General features: G+C 44.2%; 1 protein-coding gene across 5 annotated transcripts in view; it reads left to right on the forward strand.

Annotated features, from left to right (window-relative positions):
* UTP4 (UTP4 small subunit processome component) overlaps positions 1 to 23,620 on the forward strand; it is a 36,761-nt gene that overhangs the window by 1,960 nt on the left and 11,181 nt on the right. For all 5 annotated transcript variants that reach the window (XM_003814548.5, XM_008967252.3, XM_063597700.1 and 2 more), the window contains 10 exons: positions 2,492 to 2,683; positions 3,592 to 3,676; positions 5,589 to 5,678; positions 8,953 to 9,164; positions 16,308 to 16,479; positions 16,585 to 16,676; positions 19,335 to 19,431; positions 20,145 to 20,209; positions 21,611 to 21,733; positions 22,833 to 22,989. In XM_003814548.5, the coding sequence (XP_003814596.1) occupies positions 2,492 to 2,683; positions 3,592 to 3,676; positions 5,589 to 5,678; positions 8,953 to 9,164; positions 16,308 to 16,479; positions 16,585 to 16,676; positions 19,335 to 19,431; positions 20,145 to 20,209; positions 21,611 to 21,733; positions 22,833 to 22,989 (1,285 nt within the window). The remainder of the gene's footprint in view (positions 1 to 2,491; positions 2,684 to 3,591; positions 3,677 to 5,588; positions 5,679 to 8,952; positions 9,165 to 16,307; positions 16,480 to 16,584; positions 16,677 to 19,334; positions 19,432 to 20,144; positions 20,210 to 21,610; positions 21,734 to 22,832; positions 22,990 to 23,620) is intronic.

Below are 23,620 nucleotides of genomic sequence, written 5' to 3' on the forward strand. Positions count from 1 at the left end.
TCTCCCCTCCAAGGGCACTGACTAGTGATTTTCTTCGGGTGCAACATCTTAGTTCATGTTGAATGACTGTTATGTACTGGGTGCTGTGATATAAATGAGTAGATGGGCAAATGAGTGAATTCAGTGCCCAGCAGCCTGGTACGTGGAATTTAGGCATTCTGTAAATGTTTCTCGGTGAATGAGTGGCAAATACTGGGCACTAAGACAAATGTCAGAGGCCCTAACTTTACGGAGCTCAAAGACCAGTGGGAGAAAGATAAGTGTACAGTTTCCAACCTGTAAAATAAATATGATAAACCGAAACACAGGCATAGAACCTTCATAGAGAATTGCCTTCCCTGAGAGGTGGGTCTAGGAAATGTGGAAAGGGATGATTTACTGAGCTCACCCCTGAAGAACTAATCAAAAGGTAAAAACTACAGGACCACCACAAATGGGTTACATTCTGTGGTATGAAGAACATGCGCTGGCGTGTGCTTATTGCGTCCTGTGATTTTCTTTCTTTTTCTTTTTTTTTTTGAAGACGGAGTCTTGCTCTGTCACCCAGGCTGGAGTGCAGTGGCGTGATCTTGGCTCACTGCAACCTCTGCCTCCCTCTCCTGCCTCAGCCTTCCAAGTCGCTGGGATTACAGGTGTGCCACCATGCCTGGCTAATTTTTTTATTTTCATAGAGACGAGGTTTCACCATGTTGGCCAGCCTGGTCTCGAACTCCTGACCTCAAGTGATCTGCCACCTCAGCCTCCCAAAGTGCTGGGATTACAGGTGTGAGCCCTCATACCAGACTGATTATCTTTTTCTTGGTCTTCTTCTTCTTTTTTTTTTTTTTTAACAGTCATGGCCATATTATGATTTTTCTGTTTGTCATTTGTAACAGTTATAACTATATAATTTGTGTGTTTGTTTAATGTCTTTCTTCCATGCTGAACTTCCAATTTTATGAGGATAGGAACCATGTCAGTGATACTCACATCTGCATTCCCACCATTTATCAAGCGCCTCGTACAAAGCCACTGCTTAATGTTTCTTGAATGGATAAGTCAACCATTCCTTACCTAGTGTTCCTTATTTTCTTTTCTCCTTCATCTGTTTTCTTTATTCTTCAACAATTAATTAACTCAGGCTGGTTTCCTGCTTTCCCTATATTCCCTTTCCTACTAGATACGATTGCTTAGCTCTGTCAGTGACTCTCAGAGCAAGAAAAAATTAGTACGTTAAAGTGAAAAGAGGCAGGGCAGAGTGGCTCACACCTGTAAACCCAGCACTTTGGGAAGCCAGGGCAGGTGGATCACTTGAGCCCAGGAGTGTAAGACCACCCTGGGCAGCATAGTGAGACCCCATCCCTAAAAAAATAAATAAATAAATTAGATAGGTGTGGTGTTGTATGCCCATAGTTCCAGCTACTTGGAGGGTTGAGGCGGAAGGATCGCTTGAGCTCAGGAGGTTGAGGCTACATTGAGCCAAGATCATGCCACTGCACTACAGTCTGGGTGACAAAATGAGACCCTGTGTCAAAAAAAATAAATAAATAAAAGTGGGCCTGATGCGGTGGCTCACTCATGGCTGTAATCCCAGCACTTTGGGAGGCCATGGTGGGCAGATCACCTGAGGTCGGGAATTCGAGACCAGCCTGACCAACATGGAGAAACCCCGTCTCTACTAAAAATACAAAAAAAAATAGCGGGACGTGGTGGCACATGCCTGTAATCCCAGCTACTCAGGATGCTAAGGCAGGGGAATCGCTTGAACCCGGGAGTCGGAGGTTGCAGTGAGCTGAGATGGCGCCATTGCACTGCAGCCTGGGCAATAAGAGCGAAACTCCGTCTCCAAAAAACAAAAAAGTGAAAGAATATGAGCATATGAGCTAGGAGTAAGGAGACCTTCATTCACCTCATGCAATTGACTTTGGCACTTTTGGCAACCTACTTAACCCATGTATATCTTGGCCTTTTCAAGTTGAAATAGGAAAAATTATACCTACTTAGTTCCTTTTTTGTCAAGCAGGTCTAAGCATAAAATGCCTTGATAGCTATGAAAACTTTTGGGTTGGGTGCAGTGGCTCACGCCTATAATCCCAGGACTGTGGGAGGCCAAGGCTCACTGCAGCCTCCGCCTCCCAGGCTCAAACAATCCTCCCCCGTCAGCCTCCGTAGTAGCTGGGACTATAAGTGTGTGCCACCACACCCGGCTACTTTTTATATTTTTTGTAGAGACAGTGTCTTGCTCTGTTGTCCAGGCTGGAGTGCAGTTCAAACCTTTTCTGCTGAAAATGTTTTGCCGAACTAGTCCTAGTAAAAGAAACAAATTTAACTGTATAAAAGTAATTAGAATTTGAGCTGAAAAAATGAAAATGTCATTAGGCATGATCTGATAGCACAAAACCCCACACTAGTTATTTATGGGGAAGTTGTTTTTACCATGTTGCCTGTGACCACTCAGTACCGGTACCTGATGAATTTGTGGTAATGTTGAGAAGTTATGGTGTTTCTGCAGTTTTTCCCAGGTCATGAGTCTCGGGCTACAGAAGCTTTGTGCTGGGCAGAAGGACAGCGACTCTTTAGTGCTGGGCTCAATGGCGAGATTATGGAGTATGATTTACAGGCGTTAAACATCAAGTATGCTATGGATGCCTTTGGAGGACCTATTTGGAGCATGGCTGCCAGCCCCAGTGGCTCTCAACTTTTGGTTAGTAAGCAACTATTGGTAATTCAAACCAAAATTTCTCTCGTGCCTGCTCAGACTTTCTTCCCTGTGCTCATAGGAGAGTAACGATATATTATGGCATGTGGCAACCCCAACTATAAGATTGGAATTGATAGTGAAGATTTTGAAAATCCCCAGCATTCTTTTTGCTGCTAGTCTGGACCTTGTTGATTCATTTATGAAATGAGAGGATTACATCAGTTCAACATTTCCCAAACTGTGTTCTGTGGAATTTGGAGATGTAGAGGTTTTTTTGTTTTGGTTTGTTTTGTGTTTTATGGTAAATTTCATTTCAGAAATACAGCATATTTAATCCTGCTGTAAATTCACAATGCACATCGGTACATGAAGAGTTCTGAGAGTCCCTTCAGCAAGTTAACCTGTGCACTTGTGTTTCAGCCCAGTGTTTCTCAAAAATATGACCACACACTGAGCCCCTTCCCATAATTACCGTTAGAGTGGGTGCTTCCAGATCTTTAATTCTGTGATGAGTCTGATTATTTTTGATCTGCACTAATTTGCACAATATCTGAAGGTGTTTCCATTTAGGTTATAATGTTAGTAGGTCTTTTATTTAGGCCAAGGGTCTCTAGCAGAAGTATTCTATGAAATCCTACTTCTAATCCATGTCATATACAGGAATGGGGCCACTAATTAGAACTCTTAATATCAGTCTGTTTTCTGTCTAGGATATGAAGGCTACTGAGAATACACTATTAGTTTCTTGATAACTAGTACTTTCTCTCACAAATGATTTTTCTTTTTCACGGCAACTGATAGCTTTAAGGAGGAAGAGAGAATAGAGAGAGTGTGTGTTGTGTGTGTGTGTGTTTAGTCCTATAAAATGTTTACTATTGATCTTTTCTGTTTACTACCTCTTTCTCAAATAGGTTGGTTGTGAAGATGGATCTGTGAAACTATTTCAAATTACCCCAGACAAAATCCAGTTTGAAAGAAATTTTGATCGGCAGAAAAGTAAGCGTCATTTTTCATGGGGCGGTAAATAGACTTAATAAGAAATTAAGTTTCTGTGCCACTGGGGATGGGATATTTTCCCATGAATCCAGGTAATATTTTATCTCTACTGGGTACAGGGAGGGTATGTGCTAGAAGCCATCCCCAGCCCAGGCTTTACCCATTGTATAGCATAGTTGTGACTGCTTAGTTAAGTAATAATATAGAAAACCAGAAATCCAAAATTGGAAAGCTAGTGTTTCTGTGGAAGTCAATTTGTTAGTTATCACTTACTTTTGTGATGTTTTAACAAGCGTACATGAAGTCTTGAACTACAATTTTGTCATTAGGAACTATGGTTCTTTTTTTTCTTTTTTTTTTTTTTCTGGAGGCAGAGTGTCACTCTGTCATCCATGCTGGCAGTGGCAGTGGCATGATCTCGGCTCACTGTAATCTCCGCCTCCCGGCTTCAAGTGATTCTGGTGCCTCAGCCTCCCAAGTGACTGGGATTCCAGGCACGTGCCATCATGCCCTGCTAATTTTCGTATTTTTAGTAGAGGCAAGATTTCACCATGTTGGCCAGGCTGGTCTCGAACTCTTGGTCTCACTCAAGTGATCCACCCGCCTTGGCCTCAAGTGCTGGGATTACAGGCCTGAGCCACTTGCCCTGGCCAAGGAACTGTGGTTCTTAATCCTTCTGGTGCATTCAAGTTGAATGAGGGAGTTTATAAACAGTTGCCCATCCTTGGGCTCCACCTGGGCTGAATTGGCATTGACCCTTTAGAACAGGGGTTGGCAGACTGTTTCTGTAAAGGACCAGATAGTAAACATTTTAGGCTTTGCCAAACCTACATTGTCTGCCAACTCTGTCAGTGTAGTGCAAAAGCAGCCATAGACAATACTGAAACTAATGGGCAGGCTGTGCTCCAGTAAAAACTTTATTTACAAAAACAAGCAGTGGGCCTGATTTGGCCTGTGGGCCACAGTTTGGTGACCCATCTTCTAGAATAGCAAATGTCCTCTGTGTCCATTAGTAATACTTATCCTCTGCTAATCAGATTCTTGCTTCGTTTTTAATATATCTTGGGTGCTCTTTTTTTTTTTTTTTTTTTCCTGAGATGGAGTCTTGCTTTGTCGCCCAGGCTGGAGTGCTGTGGCGTGATTTTGGCTCAGTGTAACCTCTGCCTCCTGGGTTCAAGCAATTCTCCTGCCTCAGCCTCCCTAGTAGCTGGGACTACAGGTGCGTGCCACCATGCCCAGCTAGTTTTTGTGTTTTTAGTAGAGACGGGGTTTCACCATGTTGGCCAGGCTGGTCTTGACCTCCTGACCTCGTGATCCACCCACCTCGGCCTCCTGAAGTGGTGGGATTACAGACATGAGCAACTGCACCCGGCCTGGGTGTTCTTTCTCAATTACAAAGGTAATACAATGCTTTTAAAAAATCTCATACATTTTGTCAAGTATGAAATAGAAAATAGGTGTCTCAGCTGGGCACGACGGCTTAACACCTGTAATCCCAGTACTTTGGGAGGCTGAGGCGGGTGGATCACTTGAGGTCAGGAGTTCGAAACCAGCGTGGCCAACATGGTGAAACCCCATCTCCACTAAAAATACAAAAATTAGCCAGACATGGTGGCAGGTGCCTGTAATCTCAGCTAGGGAGGCTGAGGCAGGAGAATCACTTGAACCTGGGAGGCGGAGGTTGCAGTGAGCCGAGATCGCACTGCGGCACTCCAGCCTGGGCGACAGAGGAGACTCCGTCTCAAAAAAATAAATAAATAAATAAATAAATAAAATGGTGCTTCAAGGAGTACTATAGATGAGAGAGCTAAGATTGTAGAACACTCTAGAGATAGTTGTGGGAAGAGAGCTCAGTTACTCTTCGTATATTTATGTGTATGTCACTTTCTTTTTTTGTTGTACAACTCCCAAGGTCGCATCCTGAGTCTCAGCTGGCATCCCTCTGGTACCCACATTGCAGCTGGTTCCATAGACTACATTAGTGTGTTTGATGTCAAATCAGGTGATTGTTTTTTTCAGTTCATTTGGGGTGTGGGTTTTGTCAGATTCACATTTCTGAGTTTTCAAAAGCTTGAGCCTTTGTCATGGTTTCATGACCTTTATGGCCTAACATGTCATTAATCTTCTGAGATGTCCACAATTAATTTTACTCCTTTCTTGGATTACTACCACTGCTTTTAGGGGAATCTTGGATCTTCAGTAAGATATAGTATTTTTCATTCATCATAATAAGAATTCACAATAAAATACTCTGAACTAGTACATTCGTGTACTATAAACAGTAGAATTACCTATTTATAGATCCCAGTCCTTGGTAAAAATGGGCTTCTGTCATTGAGGAACATAAGATTTTTGTAGCATAATTGGTGAAACATGAGATCAGAAAAGCAGAGAACCATGATATTTTCTGTTCTTGGCCTGGAAAATTGGCTTCATAGAATCCTTCATTGATAGGGTTGATCTCAACTTGTTAGGTGGACATGTCTGTATTTCCGTCTGAGATGCAGAGATAAAACAGGTTGGCTGGGCGCGGTGGCTCATGCCTGTAATCCCAGCACTTTGGGAGGCCGAGGTGGGTGGATCACCTGAGGTCGGGAGTTCAAGACCAGCCTGACCAACATGGAGAAACCCTGTCTCTACTAAAAATACAAAATTAGCCGGGGTGGTGGCGCATGCCTGTATTCCCATCAACTCAGGAAGCTGAGGCGGGAGAATCGCCCCATTGCACTCCAGCCTGACAACAAGAGTGAAACTGCGTCTCAAAAAAAAAAAAAAAAAAAAAAAATCCCTTAAGCTTATTACAAAAAAGAGGGAGTCCTTCTATATCTCTCTCACTCTCCTCGAGGCAACCACTTGTGACCCTTAGCAGATTCTTTTGGTATCTATCACTGCAGATCCTAGCATGCTTTTTATGCTACATTTTGATTTTTCAGCTTTAGACCATTTTTTACTGACTTCTGCAACTTGCCCCTCTTTTTCTACCGTCTGCCACAGGCATCCACACTTTCTCCTGATCCTCCCAGTATGGTTATATTATAACTTTGTTCAAATTAGTAATTGATGTTTTCATTATTATGACTATGTATATACTACTCACATAGTAAATTTTCTTTCTTTTCCGGTATACTTATTGTTTAATAGTGTCTCTGTCTCTCTGTCTTACTGATACATTCCCACATTTTTCCAGTTGCATAAATTAGGTTCAAGTCCATCTGATTTTCTTTCTCCACTTTTATCTTTGTGAATAAGTCCCTCCCGGTGCCTTCTGACCCACTCCCATCTGGCTTAGCCACTCTGGGCCTGCTGCACAACTGTGAGATCTGAAACTCTTGATTGATTTTTCCATTGTTCTCAGGATCTCCTTTGCTTCTCTATCGGATAGGATCTCCCATTTCTGTGTTATTCACTTTCTTGGTTTACCCTTTGGTGGATCCTGAGTAAGAGTGCATGAGAAAGAATTCTAGGTTGGAAATTCTTTTCCCTTAGAATTCTGAAGCCCTGGCTCCGCTGTCTTCCAGCTCCTCGTATTATTAGCAAGTAAGCTGCCATTCTGAGAGTTATCCCTTTGTGTAGGACCTGTTTTTTTTTTTCCCCCCCAGGAGCTTTTAGGATGTTTTATCCTTACTGTTATGAAATGTAATAATTAGGTTTCTTGGTATGTGGATCAATTAATTGTTCTGGACACCTGGTAGGTTCTTCTAATCCAATACCCACGTCCTTCAGTTCTGGGGGGAAATTCTTTTACTCTTATTTTTCATTTCTTTGTCTTTTTACTATGCTTTCTGGGAGAGTTTGTCTTTTTTATCTTTGAATCCTCTATTGAGTTTTTCTTTTTTGACATTTCCAGAGTTCTTTTTTTTCGTGAATCTTCTTTTTTACAGCATTATCTTTATGTTTCATTATACAGAAACTCTTCTCTTTCTTTTTTTATTTTATTTTATTATTATTATACTTTAAGTTTTAGGGTACATGTGCACAATGTGCAGGTTAGTTACATATGTATACATGTGCCATGCTGGTGTGCTGCACCCATTAACTCGTCATTTAGTGTTAGGTATATCTCCTAATGCTATCCCTCCCCCCTCCCCTCACCCCGAAACTCTTCTCTTTCTAAGGCTATTAATAATTGTCAAGTGTTTTTCACTCTGCCTGTTTCTTCCCTGTTATTCATTTATTTGTTTCTGTTAGTCCGTTTGGCCTCTGCCTTTCATGTTAAAGGCTTTCCTCATGTCTGGTGATCATCTCATCACTGCATCATGTGGCTTACTGAGCTTGGGTTTCACTGAAGAATGATCTGGCTGGACTGCTTATTTGGGGTAGCCCTGAAGCCAGAATCTTCAGATCTTTTCTTTTGTGTCAGTTATGTTCCTCAGAAATGGTTTTTCATTCTCCTGCCTGGTGAGTATTGGCCTGGCTATCAGCATTCTAAGGGGAAAAAAAAGAATGGTGTTCTCAACATTCAGTGAGAAATGTTCACTTAATCCTGGTTTTCATATACTGCTTCTGCCTGATAGCCCTCCTCAGACAACGTCTCCAGTATTCTGCTGACGTGCATTTTGGGAGCTTCCCACCTTCTTAGTCAGGGCATGGCTATCTGAGGGGTCTACCAGCTGTTAACGGATCCCTCTTTGAAGCCCCACTTACTCCTTTTCTAGAATATCTGGGGTCCGCAATTCCTGAGTCCAAGGATTCCATAGTATAAATCAGATGGCTTCTTGGCTTTCCTCTCTGCTGACCTGGGACTTAGTTTCAGGGCTCTGCTAAGTCAGTGCCACTACTTGTCTGCTTTCCAGTTCCCCATATTTTGTCACTGATCTCTCCCTTTCCTGTGGGATTTTGGAAAAGAGCAGAGTGTAATGTGTGTGTGCAGTTGACCAGCTTTAAGTGAATGTCCCAAATGTCTCTTTCCATTTCACCCCCCCAAAGGGGTTTCTGTTCTCATTCTCTTCCCTCCCTTCCTCCCTCCCTTGCACCTTCTATCCCTTTCCTGTTAGGCTCTCCCAACACCCCTTCTCTTCAGGTAACCATTTTGGAGTTCCGAGATCAGGTTCACCAGAACTACCATTTATAGGCTGACTGTTCAGTCAGCTCACCTACCATATCATGCTTACCGCAGGCGGGTTTGTTATGTTGTTTCGTAGAGATGAGGTCTCACTTTGTTGCCTAGGCTGGCCTTAAACTCCAGGGCTCAAGCAGTCCTTCCACTTTGGCCGCAGGCAGATTTTGAAGACAGAGAAATAAGTACCATTTGAAGGTGTGCTTTTCTGATTTTTCAGGCAGCGCTGTTCATAAGATGATTGTGGACAGGCAGTATATGGGCGTGTCTAAGCGGAAGTGCATCGTGTGGGGTGTCGCCTTCTTGTCCGATGGCACTATCATAAGTGTGGACTCTGCTGGGAAGGTGCAGTTCTGGGACTCAGCCACTGGGACGCTTGTGAAGAGCCATCTCATCGCTAATGCTGACGTGCAGTCCATTGCTGTAGCTGACGTGAGTACAGTCCCTGTTTAGAGTGGTTGACGTACACCCTTGGGGGGTGAGTAGAGAAAGCAGCCTTAGTGACATGCCATGAACACTGGTTCCTGATCCTGATGTTGTACTGGAGGAAGATGAGTTTAGGAAAATGCATCTGAAAACCCACATTGTTTCCATAGTACCTAACAATTGGTTAGAGAATACAGGATACTCCAAGAGATTAGTTAGCAGGGAGATTTTCTTTAGACATTGCTCACTTCCAGTTCGTCTTGTTTGATTGTAGATAGGGCGCAGCAGCCTAGAAGAATCTGGAGAAGTGCTATATTTATACCTTTGTATTTATGCATTTATTTTTAATTTAATTAAAAAAATAGAGATGGGGTCTCCCTATATTGCCCAAGGTGGTCTTAAATTCCTGGGCTGGGGGATCCTCCCATCTCAGCCTCCCAAAGTGCTGGGATTATAGGCAGGAACCACGGCACCTGGCCAAAATGTCTTATTTAGTAGTAGTTCTTTTTTTTTCTTTTTTTGAGACGGAGTTTCACTCTTGTCGCCCAGGCTGGAGTGCAATGGCGCGATCTAGGCTCATTGCAACCTCTGCCTCCCAGGTTCAAGCGATTCTTCTGCCTCAGCCTCCCCAGTAGCTCGGATTACAGGCCCCTGTCACCACACCCAGCTAATTTTTATATTTTTAGTAGAGATGGGGTTTCACCATGTTGGGCAGGCTAGTCTCGAACTCCTGACCTCAGGTGATCCACCCACCTCGGCCTCCCAAAGTGCTGGGATTACAGGTGTGAGCCACTGTGCCCGGCCTATTTTCTCTCTCTCTTTTTTTGAGACGGAGTCTAGCTCTGTCACCCAGGCTGGAGTGCAGTGGCACAATCTTGGCTCACTGCAACCTCTGCCTCCAGGGAGCAATTTCTCCTGCCTCAGCCTCCGAAGTAGGTGAGATTACAGGCGCCCGCCCCTGTGCCCAGCTAATTTTTATATGTTTAGGCTTTCACCATGATGGCCAGGGTGGTCTGACTCCTGACCTCAAGTGATCTGCCTGCCTCGGCCTCCCAAAGTGCTGAGATTGCAGGCGTGAGCCACCACACCCAGCCTATTATTTTCTATGACATAAATATTGTAGAGGAATGGTAACGTGAATTCTCATTCAGAAACCTTTGAGTATTTTAGCAGTGAGACATGGAAAGTGACTTTATTTGTTGACCAGCTCCTTTATTCTTTATCTCCTTAGTTTGAGAATGATGTGCTATCCCACATGCCGACATCCATATTCTAGTGTAGTGTTCCTATTCCATATCACAGGTTTTTTTAGAACAGTTTGATGTATGTTAAGGCCCTGAAAAACATAGATGTCACATGTAAGTGATAATAGTGGTATAAGTTGAAATGAGTGGGATAAATTCCCCTTTAAAAATAGAGTTTTAATCCACAGCAGTTGTAATTATTATACTTAAGAGTTAATTATTGGCCGGGCGTGGTGACTCACGCCTGTAGTCCCAGCACTTTGGGAGGCCAAGGCGGGCGGATCACCTGAGGTCAGGAGTTCAAGACCAGCCTGGTCAACATGGTGAAACCCTGTCTCTACTAAAAATGCAAAAATTAGCTGGGTGTGGTGGTGGGCACCTATAATCCCATCTACTTGGGAGACTGAGGCAGGAGAATCACTTGAACCTGGGAGTCGGAGGTTGCAGTGAGCCGAGATCATGCCATTGCCCTCCAGCCTGGGCGACAAAAGCAGGACTCCATCTCAAATAACAGTAATAATAATAATAATAATAATAATGATTTCACCTAAGAGAAAGAGAATACAGAGTAAAGGAGAAGTCCTTGTCTTCCAAATCTCTCTCTGGATGGGACTTTGAGAAAACTACCCTTTTTAAAAAATTTTTTTGAGACAGTCTCTCACTCTGTCTCCCAGGCTGGAGTGCAGTGGTGCAATCTCGGCTCACTACAACCTCTGTCTCCTGGGTTCAAGCGATTCTCCTGACTCAGCCTCCCAAGTAGCTAGGATTACAGGTGCATGCCACCATGCCAGGCTAATTTTTGTAATTGTAGTAGAGACTGGGTTTTACCATGGCTGGTTTTGAACTCCTGACCTCAGGTGATCCACCAGCCTCGGCCTCTCAAAGTGCTGAAAATACAGGCATGAGCCACCGCCCCTGGCTTTTTCTTTTTCTTTTTCTTTTTCTTTTTTTGTAAATTAAGTAAACTGTGTAGTTGGAGGTGGGGGAGTGTTTGAGTTCCTAAGCTGCTGGGTATGTCCACTTTTGTCTTAGGCTAATGGTTTTCAAGTAGTGTCTTTAGAGAAGAGGGAGAGGCTCCTCAGGGCCACCTTATGTGCTGTCCTTGGAAAATGCTTTCCTTTCTGGTACACAGTCATGACCCTGCAAGAGAGTTGGCATAAGGTTAAGGCAGTGTGGTGTTCCCAGAGCACAGGCTTTGGAGCCAGATGGCCGTGTTTGTCATGGCTTTAAACCCTTTGGAGCTCTGGTTTCCTTATCTGTGAAAAAGGTTACTAAATGATGATTAGGCAGAAAAAAGTTATAATCATGACTCATACAAGTATGAAATGGAAATAAGTCCGATTTTCTGTAATTCCTTAATGAGGGAACTGGTAAAATATTTCAAGCAGTTCAACCCGGGAGGCAGAGGTTGCAGTGAGCCAAGATTGTGCCGTTGTGCTCCAGCCTGGGCAACAGAGACTCTGTCTCAAAAAAAAAAAAAAAAAAAAGATATTCCAAACTTCAGTCTTTTTACCATTAGTTTTGTAATTCTCCCCACATTATTTACTTTTAAACTATTTTAAAAGTGTACATTTCAGTGGAATAAAGTTCATTCACGTTGTCGTACAGCTATCACCACTATCCATTTTCAGAATTTTTTCATCACCACAAACAGAAACCTGTACTCATTAAACACTACCTCCTCATTCCTCCGTTCTCTCAGCCTCTGGTCACCTCTATTCTACTTTCTGTTCCTATGAATTTGCTTATAACATTTGTTATTTTGTATCTGGCTTATTTTACTTAGCATATTGTTCTCAAGGTTCATCCATCTTGCAGCATTATCAGTATTTCATTCCTTACTAAGACTGCATAATATTTGTGTGTGTGTTTTGTTTATCCATTCATCTATTAGTGGACGTTTGGGTTGTTTCCATCTTTCGGCTGTTGTAAACAATGCTGCTCTAGGCCAGGTGCGGTGGCTCACGCCTGTAATCCCAGCACTTTGGGAGACCAAGGCGGGTGGATCAGTTGAGGTCAGGAGTTCGAGACCAGCCTGGCCAGTATGATGAAACCCTGTCTCTACTAAAAATACAACAATTAAGCCGGGCGCGGTGGCTCACGCCTGTAATCCTAGCACTTTGGGAGGCCGAGGCGGGTGGATCACGAGGTCAGGAGATCAAGACCATCCCGGCTAACATGGTGAAACCCCATCTCTACTAAAAAAAAAAATACAAAAAATTAGCTGGGTGTGGTGGCAGGCGCCTGTAGTCCCAGCTACTTGTGAGGCTGAGGCAGGAGAATGGCGTGAACCAGAGAGGCGGAGCTTGCAGTGAGCACGATTGCGCCACTGCACTCCAGCCTGGGCGACAGAGCGAGACTCTGCCTCAAAAAAAAAAAAAAAAAAAAAAAAAATTAGCCTGCATGGTGCTGCGTGCCTGTAATCCCAGCTACTTGGGAGGCTGAGGCGGGAGAATTGCTTGAACCCGGGAGATAGAGGTTGCAGTGAGCTGAGATCGTGCCATTGCTCTCCAGCCTGGTCAACAGAGTGCACCTCCAGCTCAAAATAATAATAATAATAATAATAATAATAATAATAAGCCGGGCGTGGTGACTCACGCCTGTAAACCTACCACTTTGGGAGGCCGATGCGGGTGGATTGGCTGAGCTCAGGAGTTCCAGACCAGCCTGGGCAACATGGTGAAACTCTGTCTCTACTAAAATACAAAAAAATTAGCTGGGCATGGCGGTATGCGCCTGTAGTCCCAGCTACTCGGGAGGCTGAGTCAGGAGAATCGCTTGAACCAGGGAGGCGGAGGTTGCAGTGATCTGAGATCACCCCACTGCACTCCATCCTGGGCGACAGAGCAAGATCTGTCTCCAAACAAACAAACAAACAAAAAATAATAATGCTGCTCTGAACATTGAGGTACAAGTACAGGTTGAGTGTCTCTGATCTGGTTGTGCTTGGAACCAGAAGTGTTTCAGATTTTAGATTTTTTTTTGGATTTTGGAATATTTGCATATACATAATGAGATATCTTGGGGATGGGACCCCAGCCTATACAAGAAATGCATTTATGTTTCATACGTCCCTGATACACATAGCCTGACAGTAATTTTGTACAATATTTTATTCATTTTGTGCATGAAACACAGTTTTGACTGTGATCCAGCAGATGAGGTCAGATGTGAAGTTTTCTACTTGTGGTGTCATGTTAGCACTCAAAAAGTTTCGGATTTTGGATTAGGAATCCTTTTTTTTTTTTTTTTTTTTAGCTGGGACTACAGGCTCATGCCACCACGCCTGTCTAATTTTTGTTTTGTTGTTTTGTTTGTTTGTTTTGTTTTTTGAGACGGAATCTTGCTCTGTCGCCTAGGCTGGAGTGCAGTGGCGTGATCTCCGCTCACTGCAAGCTCCGCCTCCCTGGTTCACGCCATTCTCCTGCCTCAGCTTCCCAAGTAGCTGGGACTACAGGCGCCCGCCACCACACCCGGCTAATTTTTTGTATTTTTTTTTTTCAGTAGAGATGGGTTTTCACCGTGTTAGCCAGGATGGTCTTGATCTCCTGACCTTGTGATCTGCCCGCCTCGGCTTCCCAAAGTGCTGGAATTACAGGCGTGAGCCACCGTGCCCAGCCTAATTTTTGTATTTTTAATAGAGACGGGGTTTCATTATGTTGGCCAGGCTGGTGTCTAACCCCTGACCTCAAGTGATCCGCCCGCCTCGGCTTCCCAAAGTGCTGGAATTACAGATGTGAGCCACTGCACCCGGCCTAATTTTTGTATTTTTAATAGAGACGGGGTTTTATCATGTTGGCCAGGCTGGTCTCTAACCCCGACCTCAAGTGATCCGCTCGCCTCAGCCTCCCAAGGTGCTGTGATTACAGGCCTGAGCCACCACGCCTGGCCCTGGATTAGGAATCTTCAATCTGTATTAGTATAGCTGTTTGAGTTCCTGCCTTCAGTTTTTTTGGATGTATATCTTCATTACTTTTTTTTTTTTTTTTTTTTTTGAGACACGGTCTTGCTCTGTCACCCAGGTGGAGTGCAGTGGTGTAATCCTGGCTCACTGCAGCCTCTGCCTCCCAGGCTCAAGCAATCCTCCTACCTCAGCCTCCCAAGTGGCTGGGACTACAGGCATGCACCACCAGGCTAAGTTTTTAACATTTTTTGTAGAGATGCAGTCTCACTATGTTGCCCAGGTTGGTCTCAAATTCCTGGGTTGAAGTGATTGTCCTGCCTTCCAAAGTGCGGGATTACAGATGTGAGCCATCACATCTAGCCACATTACTACTCTTGTTTGGGTTTTTTGTGTTGTGAGTTGTTTTTTTTTGTTTTGTTTTGTTTTTTCTTGTTTATTTCTTTCATTCTTTTTAAAGATGAGACTTTGGGAGGCTGAGGCGGGCGGATCACCTGAGGTCAGGAGTTTGAGACCAGCCTGGCAAACGTGGTAAAACCCTGTCTCTACTGAAAAATAAATACAAGCCCGGGCACGGTGACTCACACCTGTAATCCCAGCACTTTGGGAGGCCAAGGAGGGTGGATCCCCTAGGTCAGGAGTTTGAGACCAGCCTGGACAACATGGTGAAACCCCATCTCTACTAATAATACAAAAATTAACCAGGCATGGTGGCGCACGCCTGTAATCCCAGCTACTCAGGAGGCTGAGGCAGAAGAATGGCTTGAACCAAGGAGGCAGGGGTTGTGGTGAGCTGAGATCGTGCCATTGCACTCCAGCCTGGGCGACAAGAGTGAAACTCTGTCTCAAAAAAAACAAAAACAAAAATTAGCCGGGTGTGGTGGTGTGTGCCTGTAATCCCAGCTACTTGGGAGCCTGAGGTGGGAGAATCTCTTGAACCCGGGACGGCAGAGGTTGCAGTGAGCCGAGATCATGCCACTGCACTCCAGCCTGGGTGACAGAGCGAGACTCCGTCTCAAAAAATACAAACAAACAAACAAAAAAAGATGAGGTCTCACTATGTTGTGTAGACTGGTCTCCAACTTCTGGGCTCAAGTGATCCTCCTACCCAGTCTCCTGAGTAGCTGGGACTACAGGTTTGTGCTGCTCTGCCCACCTTGTTTATTTAAGAAACTCTTTTTTATTGGTGTTTCTTGCATTTTTTTTCTTTTTTTAAGCCAGAGTCTCGCTCTGTTGCCCAGGCTGGAGTGCAGTGGTGCGATCTTGGCGTACTGCAACCTCTGCCTCCCAGGTTCAAGTGATTCTCGTGCCTCAGCCGTCCAAATAGTTGGGATTACAGGCATGCGCCACCACGCCCAGCTAATTTTTGTATTTTTAGTAGCGACAGGGTTCACCATGTTGGCCAGGCTGGTCTCAAACTCCTGGCCTCAAGTGATCCACCCAGCTCAGCTTCCCAAAGTGCTGGGATTATAGGAGTGAGCCACCATGCCTGGCTGATGTTTCTTGGATATTTTTAATGAAATAAACGTTATTAAGAAACACCTGTTCTAGTTCCAGATAAAGGATTTTCAGTATTTTTATTGGTTTAATACATTTCTTTAGTGATAATAGCTTGATCATGTTAAATATTCGTATTAAATAACATGGTATGAATTTCTTTGTTAGGTTTTCTCTTATGTTCTTTCGAAGGATTTAAATTTCTCAAGTAGGTCCTAGGTATTTTCTCTCTCTCAATGCTATTCTAAGGAGATCTATGTTGGGTATATGAAGCGTTGCTGTACTGTAGACGTTAATTTTGTCAGTAGGGGGCGCGTTGTTACCAGTGTCTGAGCTTGCTCCTTTGATGGAATCCTTAGCTTCTGGAAGGAAAAGACCCTTGTAACTTTCCTACTGATTCTGGGCATAGGTTTACCCCTAAGCTGCCGAGACAGAAAGCCTCGGAATATTTTTCCAACCAGACCTTGTTTTGCTTACGTGTACCTCCCTCATGATTTAATTCCTCAGCAAGAAGACAGTTTCGTGGTGGGCACAGCCGAGGGAACAGTCTTCCATTTTCAGCTGGTCCCTGTGACATCTAACAGCAGTGAGAAGCAGTGGGTGCGGACAAAACCGTTCCAGCATCACACTCATGACGTGCGCACTGTGGCCCACAGCCCAACAGCGCTGATATCTGGAGGTGGGTTCCCCCGCTGGTGAGGCTGCTGCTTTACCCTGCCCAGTTCTGGCTGTTCTCGTGCAGGACGACTTCTAATTCTGTACACCTTCTCCCCTGCTTTCCCAGGCACTGACACCCACTTAGTCTTTCGTCCTCTCATGGAGAAGGTGCAGGTAAAGAATTACGATGCCGCTCTCCGAAAAATCACCTTTCCCCACGTAAGTGTCCATTCCAAGCCCCTGCTAACCCCTCATCTCCCCATCCCTGTGTCCCCCTGTCCCACAAGCTCTGAACACAGCTCACGCTGGGCAAATTTGTAGGACTTTTTTTTTTTGAGACAGAGTTTGCTCTTGTTGCCCAGGCTGGAGTGCAATGGCGCGATCTCGGCTCACCACAACCTCCACCTCCCGGGTTCAAGCGATTCTCCTGCCTCAGCCTCCCGAGTAGCTGGGATTACAGGCATGCGCCACCGCGCTTGGCTGATTTTATATCTTTAGTAGAGACTGGGTTTTTCCATGTTGGTCAGGCTGATCTCGGAACTCCCAACCTCAGGTGATCTGCCCGCCTCAGCCTCCCAAAGTGCTGGGATTACAAGTGTGAGCCACCACGCTCAGCTTTGTGGTCCTTTTTTTTTCTTTTTTTTTTTTTTAAGACTGAGTCTCACTCTGTCGCCCAGGCTGGAGTGCAGTGGTGCGACTCCACTCACTGCAAGCTCCGCCTCCCAGGTTCATGCCATTCTCCTGCCTCAGCCTTCCGAGTGGCTGGGACTACAGGTGCCCACCACCACGCCCGGCTAATTTTTTGTATTTTTAGTAGAGGTGGGGTTTCACTGTGTTAACCAGGATGGTCTTGATCTCCTGACTTCGTGATACGCCCGCCTTGGCCTCCCAAAGTGCTGGGATTACAGGTGTGAGCCACCGCGCCCAGCCCCCCCCCTTTTTTTTTTTTAAACCATCTGGGACATGGAGATATTGTAGGACTTTCTGTAGCTACCTTCTTCATTCCTTCTGTTTTTGAGGCAAGCCACTGCAAAGACATTTATGGGGGTAGGAGATATGCAGCAGCACACCTAGTTCAGTTTCTGGGGAAATTTTTCCCTTTTCCAAATAGTTGTCGGTTATGGGAATTTTGTTAGTTTGTCTTTCAGGGTAGGCTGTATTCTGGGTGGGAGCGGGAAAACCCAGGCTTCCAGTGTTCTAGGTAAATGGTACCATCTTCCCAAGCTAGAAAACTTGCTCCCCACACCTGCTGCCCCATTCATTCAAGCAGTAAACCTCATTGAGTCTACTCATTAGTATCTTTATACATATGTTATAGATAGATAGATAGATCAACAGCTCTATTGAGGCATACTTGATATATTAAAAATCATACATATTTAATGCATATGGTTTGATGAGGTTGAACATAGTCCTCATAATCTCTTGAATCGAGTCATTCATTTCTCTTTGTCTACGCTGGCATCATCCTAGTTTGGATCAGTGTCTTTTCTCATCTGGGTTCCTTTACAGTAGCTTCTTAATCATGTCCTTTTATTTCCATTTGTGTCATTCTAGCCTATTCTTCATTGATCTTATTTTATTTTATTTGTTTTTGTTTTTTTGAGACAAGGTCTTGCTCCGTCACTCAGGCTGCACTGCAGTGGTGTAATCTTGGCTCACTGTAACCTCTGCTTCTTGAGCTCAAGCAATCCTCCCACCTCAGCCTCCCGAGTTGCTGGAGCCGCAGGCATGCGCCACCAGGCTCAGCTAATTTCTGTTTTTCTTTTTTTTTTTTTTTTGAGACGGAGCTTTGCTCTTGTTGCCCAGGCTGGAGTGTAGTAGTGAAATCTCGGCTCACTGCAACCTCAGTCTCCTGGGTTCAAGCGATTCTCCTGCCTCAGCCTCCCTAGTAGCTGGGATTACAGGCACCCGCCACCATGCCTAGGTAATTTTTTTTGTATTTTTAGTAGAGACAGGGTTTCACCATGTTGGCCAGGCTGGTCTTGAACTCCTGACCTCAGGTGATCCACCTGCCTTGGCCTCCCAAAGTGCTGGGATTACAGGCATGAGCCACTGTGCCCGGCCTCGGCTAATTTTTTTATTTTTTATTTTTTTTAATAGAGGCAAGATCTCACTATCTTGCCCAGGCCAGTCTCAAACTCCTGGTCTCAAGCAATCCTCGCACCTCAGCCTCTCGAGTGCTGGGATTACAGGCATGAGCCACTGCTCCAGGCCCATTGATCTGTTTTAAAGCACCTTTGTTCATCACTCCATGCTTCAAAGCCTCTGGTTATCCCTGTTGGCTTCAGCATAAAGACAGTTTCCTTAGTGTGTCTTATAGAACCTGTCTCCATCCAGGCCTGGCCCTTCAGCTTCTTTTTGCACCTCTCGTGCTTGTAGCACCCCCACCCAGGCTAGCCATTCTCAAGGTCTTTTTGTTCCCTCAAATACTCTTACCTTTGAGCTATGTCACATGCCATCACCCTCCTCAGAATGTTCTGCCCTGCCTCCTTCGCCTGACTGGTCTTTCCCAGTGAACCTCATCTGGGCTTCTGTATTTACCACCACACAGCTAGGTTAGATGTCCTCTCTCCTTATTTTTCAGTACATACTGTGTTTAGCCGTGTTAAAATTCTTGGCACACTGAAGTCTAATTGCTGATTTAATTCTGTGTCACCCCTTTAGAAGCATGTTGAGAGCAGTAGCTATGTTTTAATTCATCATCGTGTTCATAGATCCCAGGGCAGTGCCTGGCATATGGGAGTACTTAGGAAATATTTATCAAGGAAATGGATTTCAGCAGTAAAAAATGTGCTAAGGTGGTGCTACTGTATCTGGTACTAAGGCAGTAGATGACCCTGACTTATTTTTTAACTTCTTGATTCTTGGATATAGCGATGTCTCATTTCCTGTTCTAAAAAGAGGCAGCTTCTCCTCTTCCAGTTTGCTCATCACTTAGAACTTTGGCGACTGGGATCCACAGTTGCAACAGGTAAGATGGGAGCACGTTTTTTTCAATAAGAAAACTGGAGAGAGAAGCCAGAAATCAGAATTGCGGTTGGAATTCTGCTTATAGAAAAACTGAAGTAGACTTTTGTGTCCATTTTAACTAATGGTTTTCCCACCCATTAGATAAAGCAAATAAGCTGTTTAGAGTATTAGAATCTTTAGCAGGATATTGGATCATCTCTTAAAAGTTTATGGCTCTAGGTGGTGCGCTGCAGGGTGTAGTCAAGGTAAGGGTTGAAGAATCGTAGTTTGCGCTAGCTTAACTGAGGTGAAAACAGGCTGTTGAAAAACAACAAGATTTAATGATGGGTAATGATAATCCTGTAGAAAAAGAAGATCACATGGATCTTATTGGAGTGACAGCCTAGTGGCCTTTTTGACTTATTAAGGAAATGTTTGAGTCCTCTCATTTGCAGTGGATTAAAATCGAGGCCACACAAACTCCACCTGTGTCCCTGGCTATGGAGTAGAGCTTCAGGGAATTAGTGATGTATCAGAGGATAGAAGCAAAGGAAGTACTCACTGCTTTCTCTTCATATACCCCTCAAAAATTATGAGCTTACTCAGTGAGCTTGCATTTTTCTGATTTCCCACTGATAGCGATTCCATTTTTCCAAGGAGTGACTTTTTAGAAGAAAAAATGTACAAATACTCTTTCTTTCATAAGAAAAATCTCAGGGAAGTTTCTTGTTTCAGGCAAGAATGGGGATACTCTTCCACTCTCTAAAAATGCAGATCATTTACTGCACCTAAAGACAAAGGTAAGGAAGTTTGTTTAGGCTCTGAATTCTAGAGCCTGAATTCTAGGCTCAAAATTCCCATTCTGAATTTTGAGGTTACTTAGTTTGCATCATAAATTGTATAAATTCTAAAACTATTTGAATGAAGGACTGTGTCACCAGGACTGGGTTTCCTGTGATTATAAGTAGGACGTTGAGGATTTATTAGATGGATGTATACAGGAAATAGGTTTCTCTTCTTTTGATATTATTATGAAAATAATGTGCTTTTATTTATTTATTTATTTATTTATTTTTGAGATGGAGTTTCACTCTTGTTGCCCAAGCTGGAGTGCAATGGCACCACCTCAGCTCACCGAAACCTCCGCCTCCTGGGTTCAAGCGATTCTCCTGCTTTAGCCCCCCAAGTAGCTGGGATTACATGCATGCGCCACCACGCCCGGCTAATTTTTTGTATTTTTAGTAGAGATGGGGTTGGTCAGGCTGGTCTTGAACTCCCGACCTCAGGTGATCCGCCCGCCTTGGCCTCCCAAAGTGCTGGGATTATAGGCATGAGCCACCTCGCCCAGCCATGTGCATATTTTTAAAAACTCAAATAGTACAAAAGGATATACAATGAAAAAAAAATCATTTTGTGAGTTTTTAAAAACTACATACATGTTACATTCAACTTTTCTTTATTCTCCAGATTCTTTTTTGTTTGGTTAGTTGGTTGGTTTTTTTGTTTGTTTGCTTACTTTTTTGAGGCAGAGTCTCATTGTGTTATCCAGGCTGGAGAGCAGTGGTACGGTCACGGCTCACTGCAGCCTCAACCTCCCAGGCTCAGGTGATCCTACCACTTCACCCTTCCAGGTAGCTGGGACTACAGGTGTGCACCACCATGCCCGGCTAATTTTTTGCAGAGTCAGGGTTTCACCATGTTGTCCAGACAGGTCTTGAATTCCTGGGCTCAAGCAATCCTCCACCTCAGCCTCCCAAAGTGCTGGGATTACAGGCATGACCCACTGTACCTGGCCTTCAAATGTTCTTCATTTGCTATTTCTTAGAAGTCTTTAAAGCAGAACGCCATACACAAAACAGAAAATAAGTACTTCAAACCACCTATCCTCCAGAGCTTTCCTTCAGTAAATGCCTCCCTGCTCAGGTTTCTGAAGTTGGGGTCTAGTATGAGGCTATCTATGAAGTATTCAAAGGGCCAAAATAAGAATAGACCTCCATTCTTGGATTTGGAAATCAAAGCCATGCCTTTTAGGTGCTCTGCCTCTGAAATAATCATATTAATGCAGACCACACGAGGATCGAGATTATGTGTAGATATCTGTGGATATGTCCAGAGTGGCAAGAGCTTGAGGTGTCATGTCCCAGTGCACCTTGTTATGTGAAGTTTAATTGCACATTCATCTTGATTCCTGATATTGCCAGGGTCCTGAGAACATTATCTGTAGCTGTATCTCCCCATGTGGAAGTTGGATAGCCTATTCTACAGTTTCTCGGTTTTTTCTCTATCGGCTGAATTATGAACATGACAACATAAGCCTCAAAAGGGTAAGTGATAGTCCAATATCTGGTCACGTAAGAGGAAACTTCCTAAATATGTCATTTTTCTGTGAAGTGGAAATCAACTGGATGTGAATCCTTGCTCAGTTAAAAACTATTTGGAGATTTGGAGAGGGCTGTTATGAAACAGTGTTTTATTTCTTTCTTTCTTTCTTTTTTTTTTTTTTTTTTTTTTTGAGACGGAGTTTTGCTCTTGTGACCCAGGCTGTAGTGCAATGGCACAGTCTTGGCCCACTGCAACCTCTGCCTCTTGGGTTCAAGCGATTCCTGTGCTTCAGTCTCCCGAGTACCTGGGATTACAAGCACCCACCACCACGCCTGGCTGATTTTTGTATTTTTAGTAGAGATGGAGTTTCACCACCGATTGGCCATGCTGGTCCTGAACTCCTGACCTCAAGTGATTCACCCGCCTCAGCCTCCCAAAGTGCTGGGTGCTGGCATTACAGGCGTGAGCCACCGCGCCCAGCCTTTTTTTTTTTTTGACCGAGTTTCACTCTTGTCACCCAGGCTGGAGTGCAATGGCACCACCTCAGCTCACTGCAATCTCTGCCTCTCGGGTTCAAGCCATTCTCCTGCCTCAGCCTCCCGAGTAGCTGGGATTACAGGTGCCCACCACCAGGCCTGGCTACTTTTTGTATTTTTAGTAGAGATGGGGTTTCACCACGTTGGCCAGGCTGTCCTGAACTCCTGACCTCAGGTGATCCACCCCCTCAGCCTCCCAAAGTGCTGGGATCACAGGCATGAGACACTGCGCCCGGCCCACACCCAGCCTTTATTTCCATTTTGAAATTTTGAGGTATGTTCTTAGAGGGATAGGGTAATGCCCTACAGGCAATAAAATTAAAGCTTTTCTGTTTAGTGGTTTCACGTGCGACTTAGTTATTTCCTTGATAGAGAAGTGAATATTTAGTAAAGAGATGAAAGGGGGATGTATAGATTACTGGAGAGAAACCAGTGTTCTGTGCCGAGTCAGTTGGCTTACTTAGAGACAGGAAGCATTAATGTACCTTAAGCCTAGCTGTGATTGTTTATGATGGGCTGTAGGTCTCCCTTCTCTCACTGGCTTTTATTATTGGTTCACCCAAAGGTTTCCAAAATGCCAGCATTCCTTCGCTCTGCCCTTCAGATTTTGTTTTCTGAAGATTCAACAAAGCTCTTTGTAGCATCAAATCAAGGAGCTCTGCATATTGTTCAGCTGTCAGGAGGAAGCTTCAAGCACCTGCATGCTTTCCAGCCTCAGTCAGGTGGGAATCTGGTAACTGGCCATGGGGAGACTTGTCGTGTCTAAGATGTAACTTTTTTGCTGTTAAGCCTCCATGTTGGGGGTTCCCTCATGTTCCTCCTACCCTGCAGATACACTCACTCACATGTTTGCTGTTTCAAGTAGGAGGAGATAGCTGGCAGATGAAGACTCTCGATGAGATCTGCAATGTTCTTCACACCTACTCTTTTCTCACTGGGTTTTTGATTCCTTATTTGGGGCCAGAGAAGTTTCATCATCCTTAGTTTGTTAGCAGAACAAGAAGAAAGTTAAAGTCATTTGCAATCCTGACACCCAGAAATAGCTACCATTAATATTTTGGTATTTTCTAATATGTATTTGTATATAAGTATTTTGTGGGCATGTTGCCTTTTTTGGTTGTTTGTTCATAAAAAGGTACAATCATAGATGGCTGCCACCTCGACCTCTTGGGCTCAAGTTATCTTCCCATCTCAGCATCCTGAGTAGCTGGGACTATAGACACTCACCACTATGCCCAGCTAATTTTTTCATTTTTTTTTGTAGAGACGGGGTCTCATTATGTTGACAAAGTTGGTCTTGAACTCCTGGGGTCAAGTGATCCTCCCATCCTGCCCTCCCAGCTGAGATTATAG

Source organism: Pan paniscus, chromosome 18, assembly GCF_029289425.2.
Source record: "Pan paniscus chromosome 18, NHGRI_mPanPan1-v2.0_pri, whole genome shotgun sequence".
NCBI classification, from domain to species: domain Eukaryota; kingdom Metazoa; phylum Chordata; class Mammalia; order Primates; family Hominidae; genus Pan; species Pan paniscus.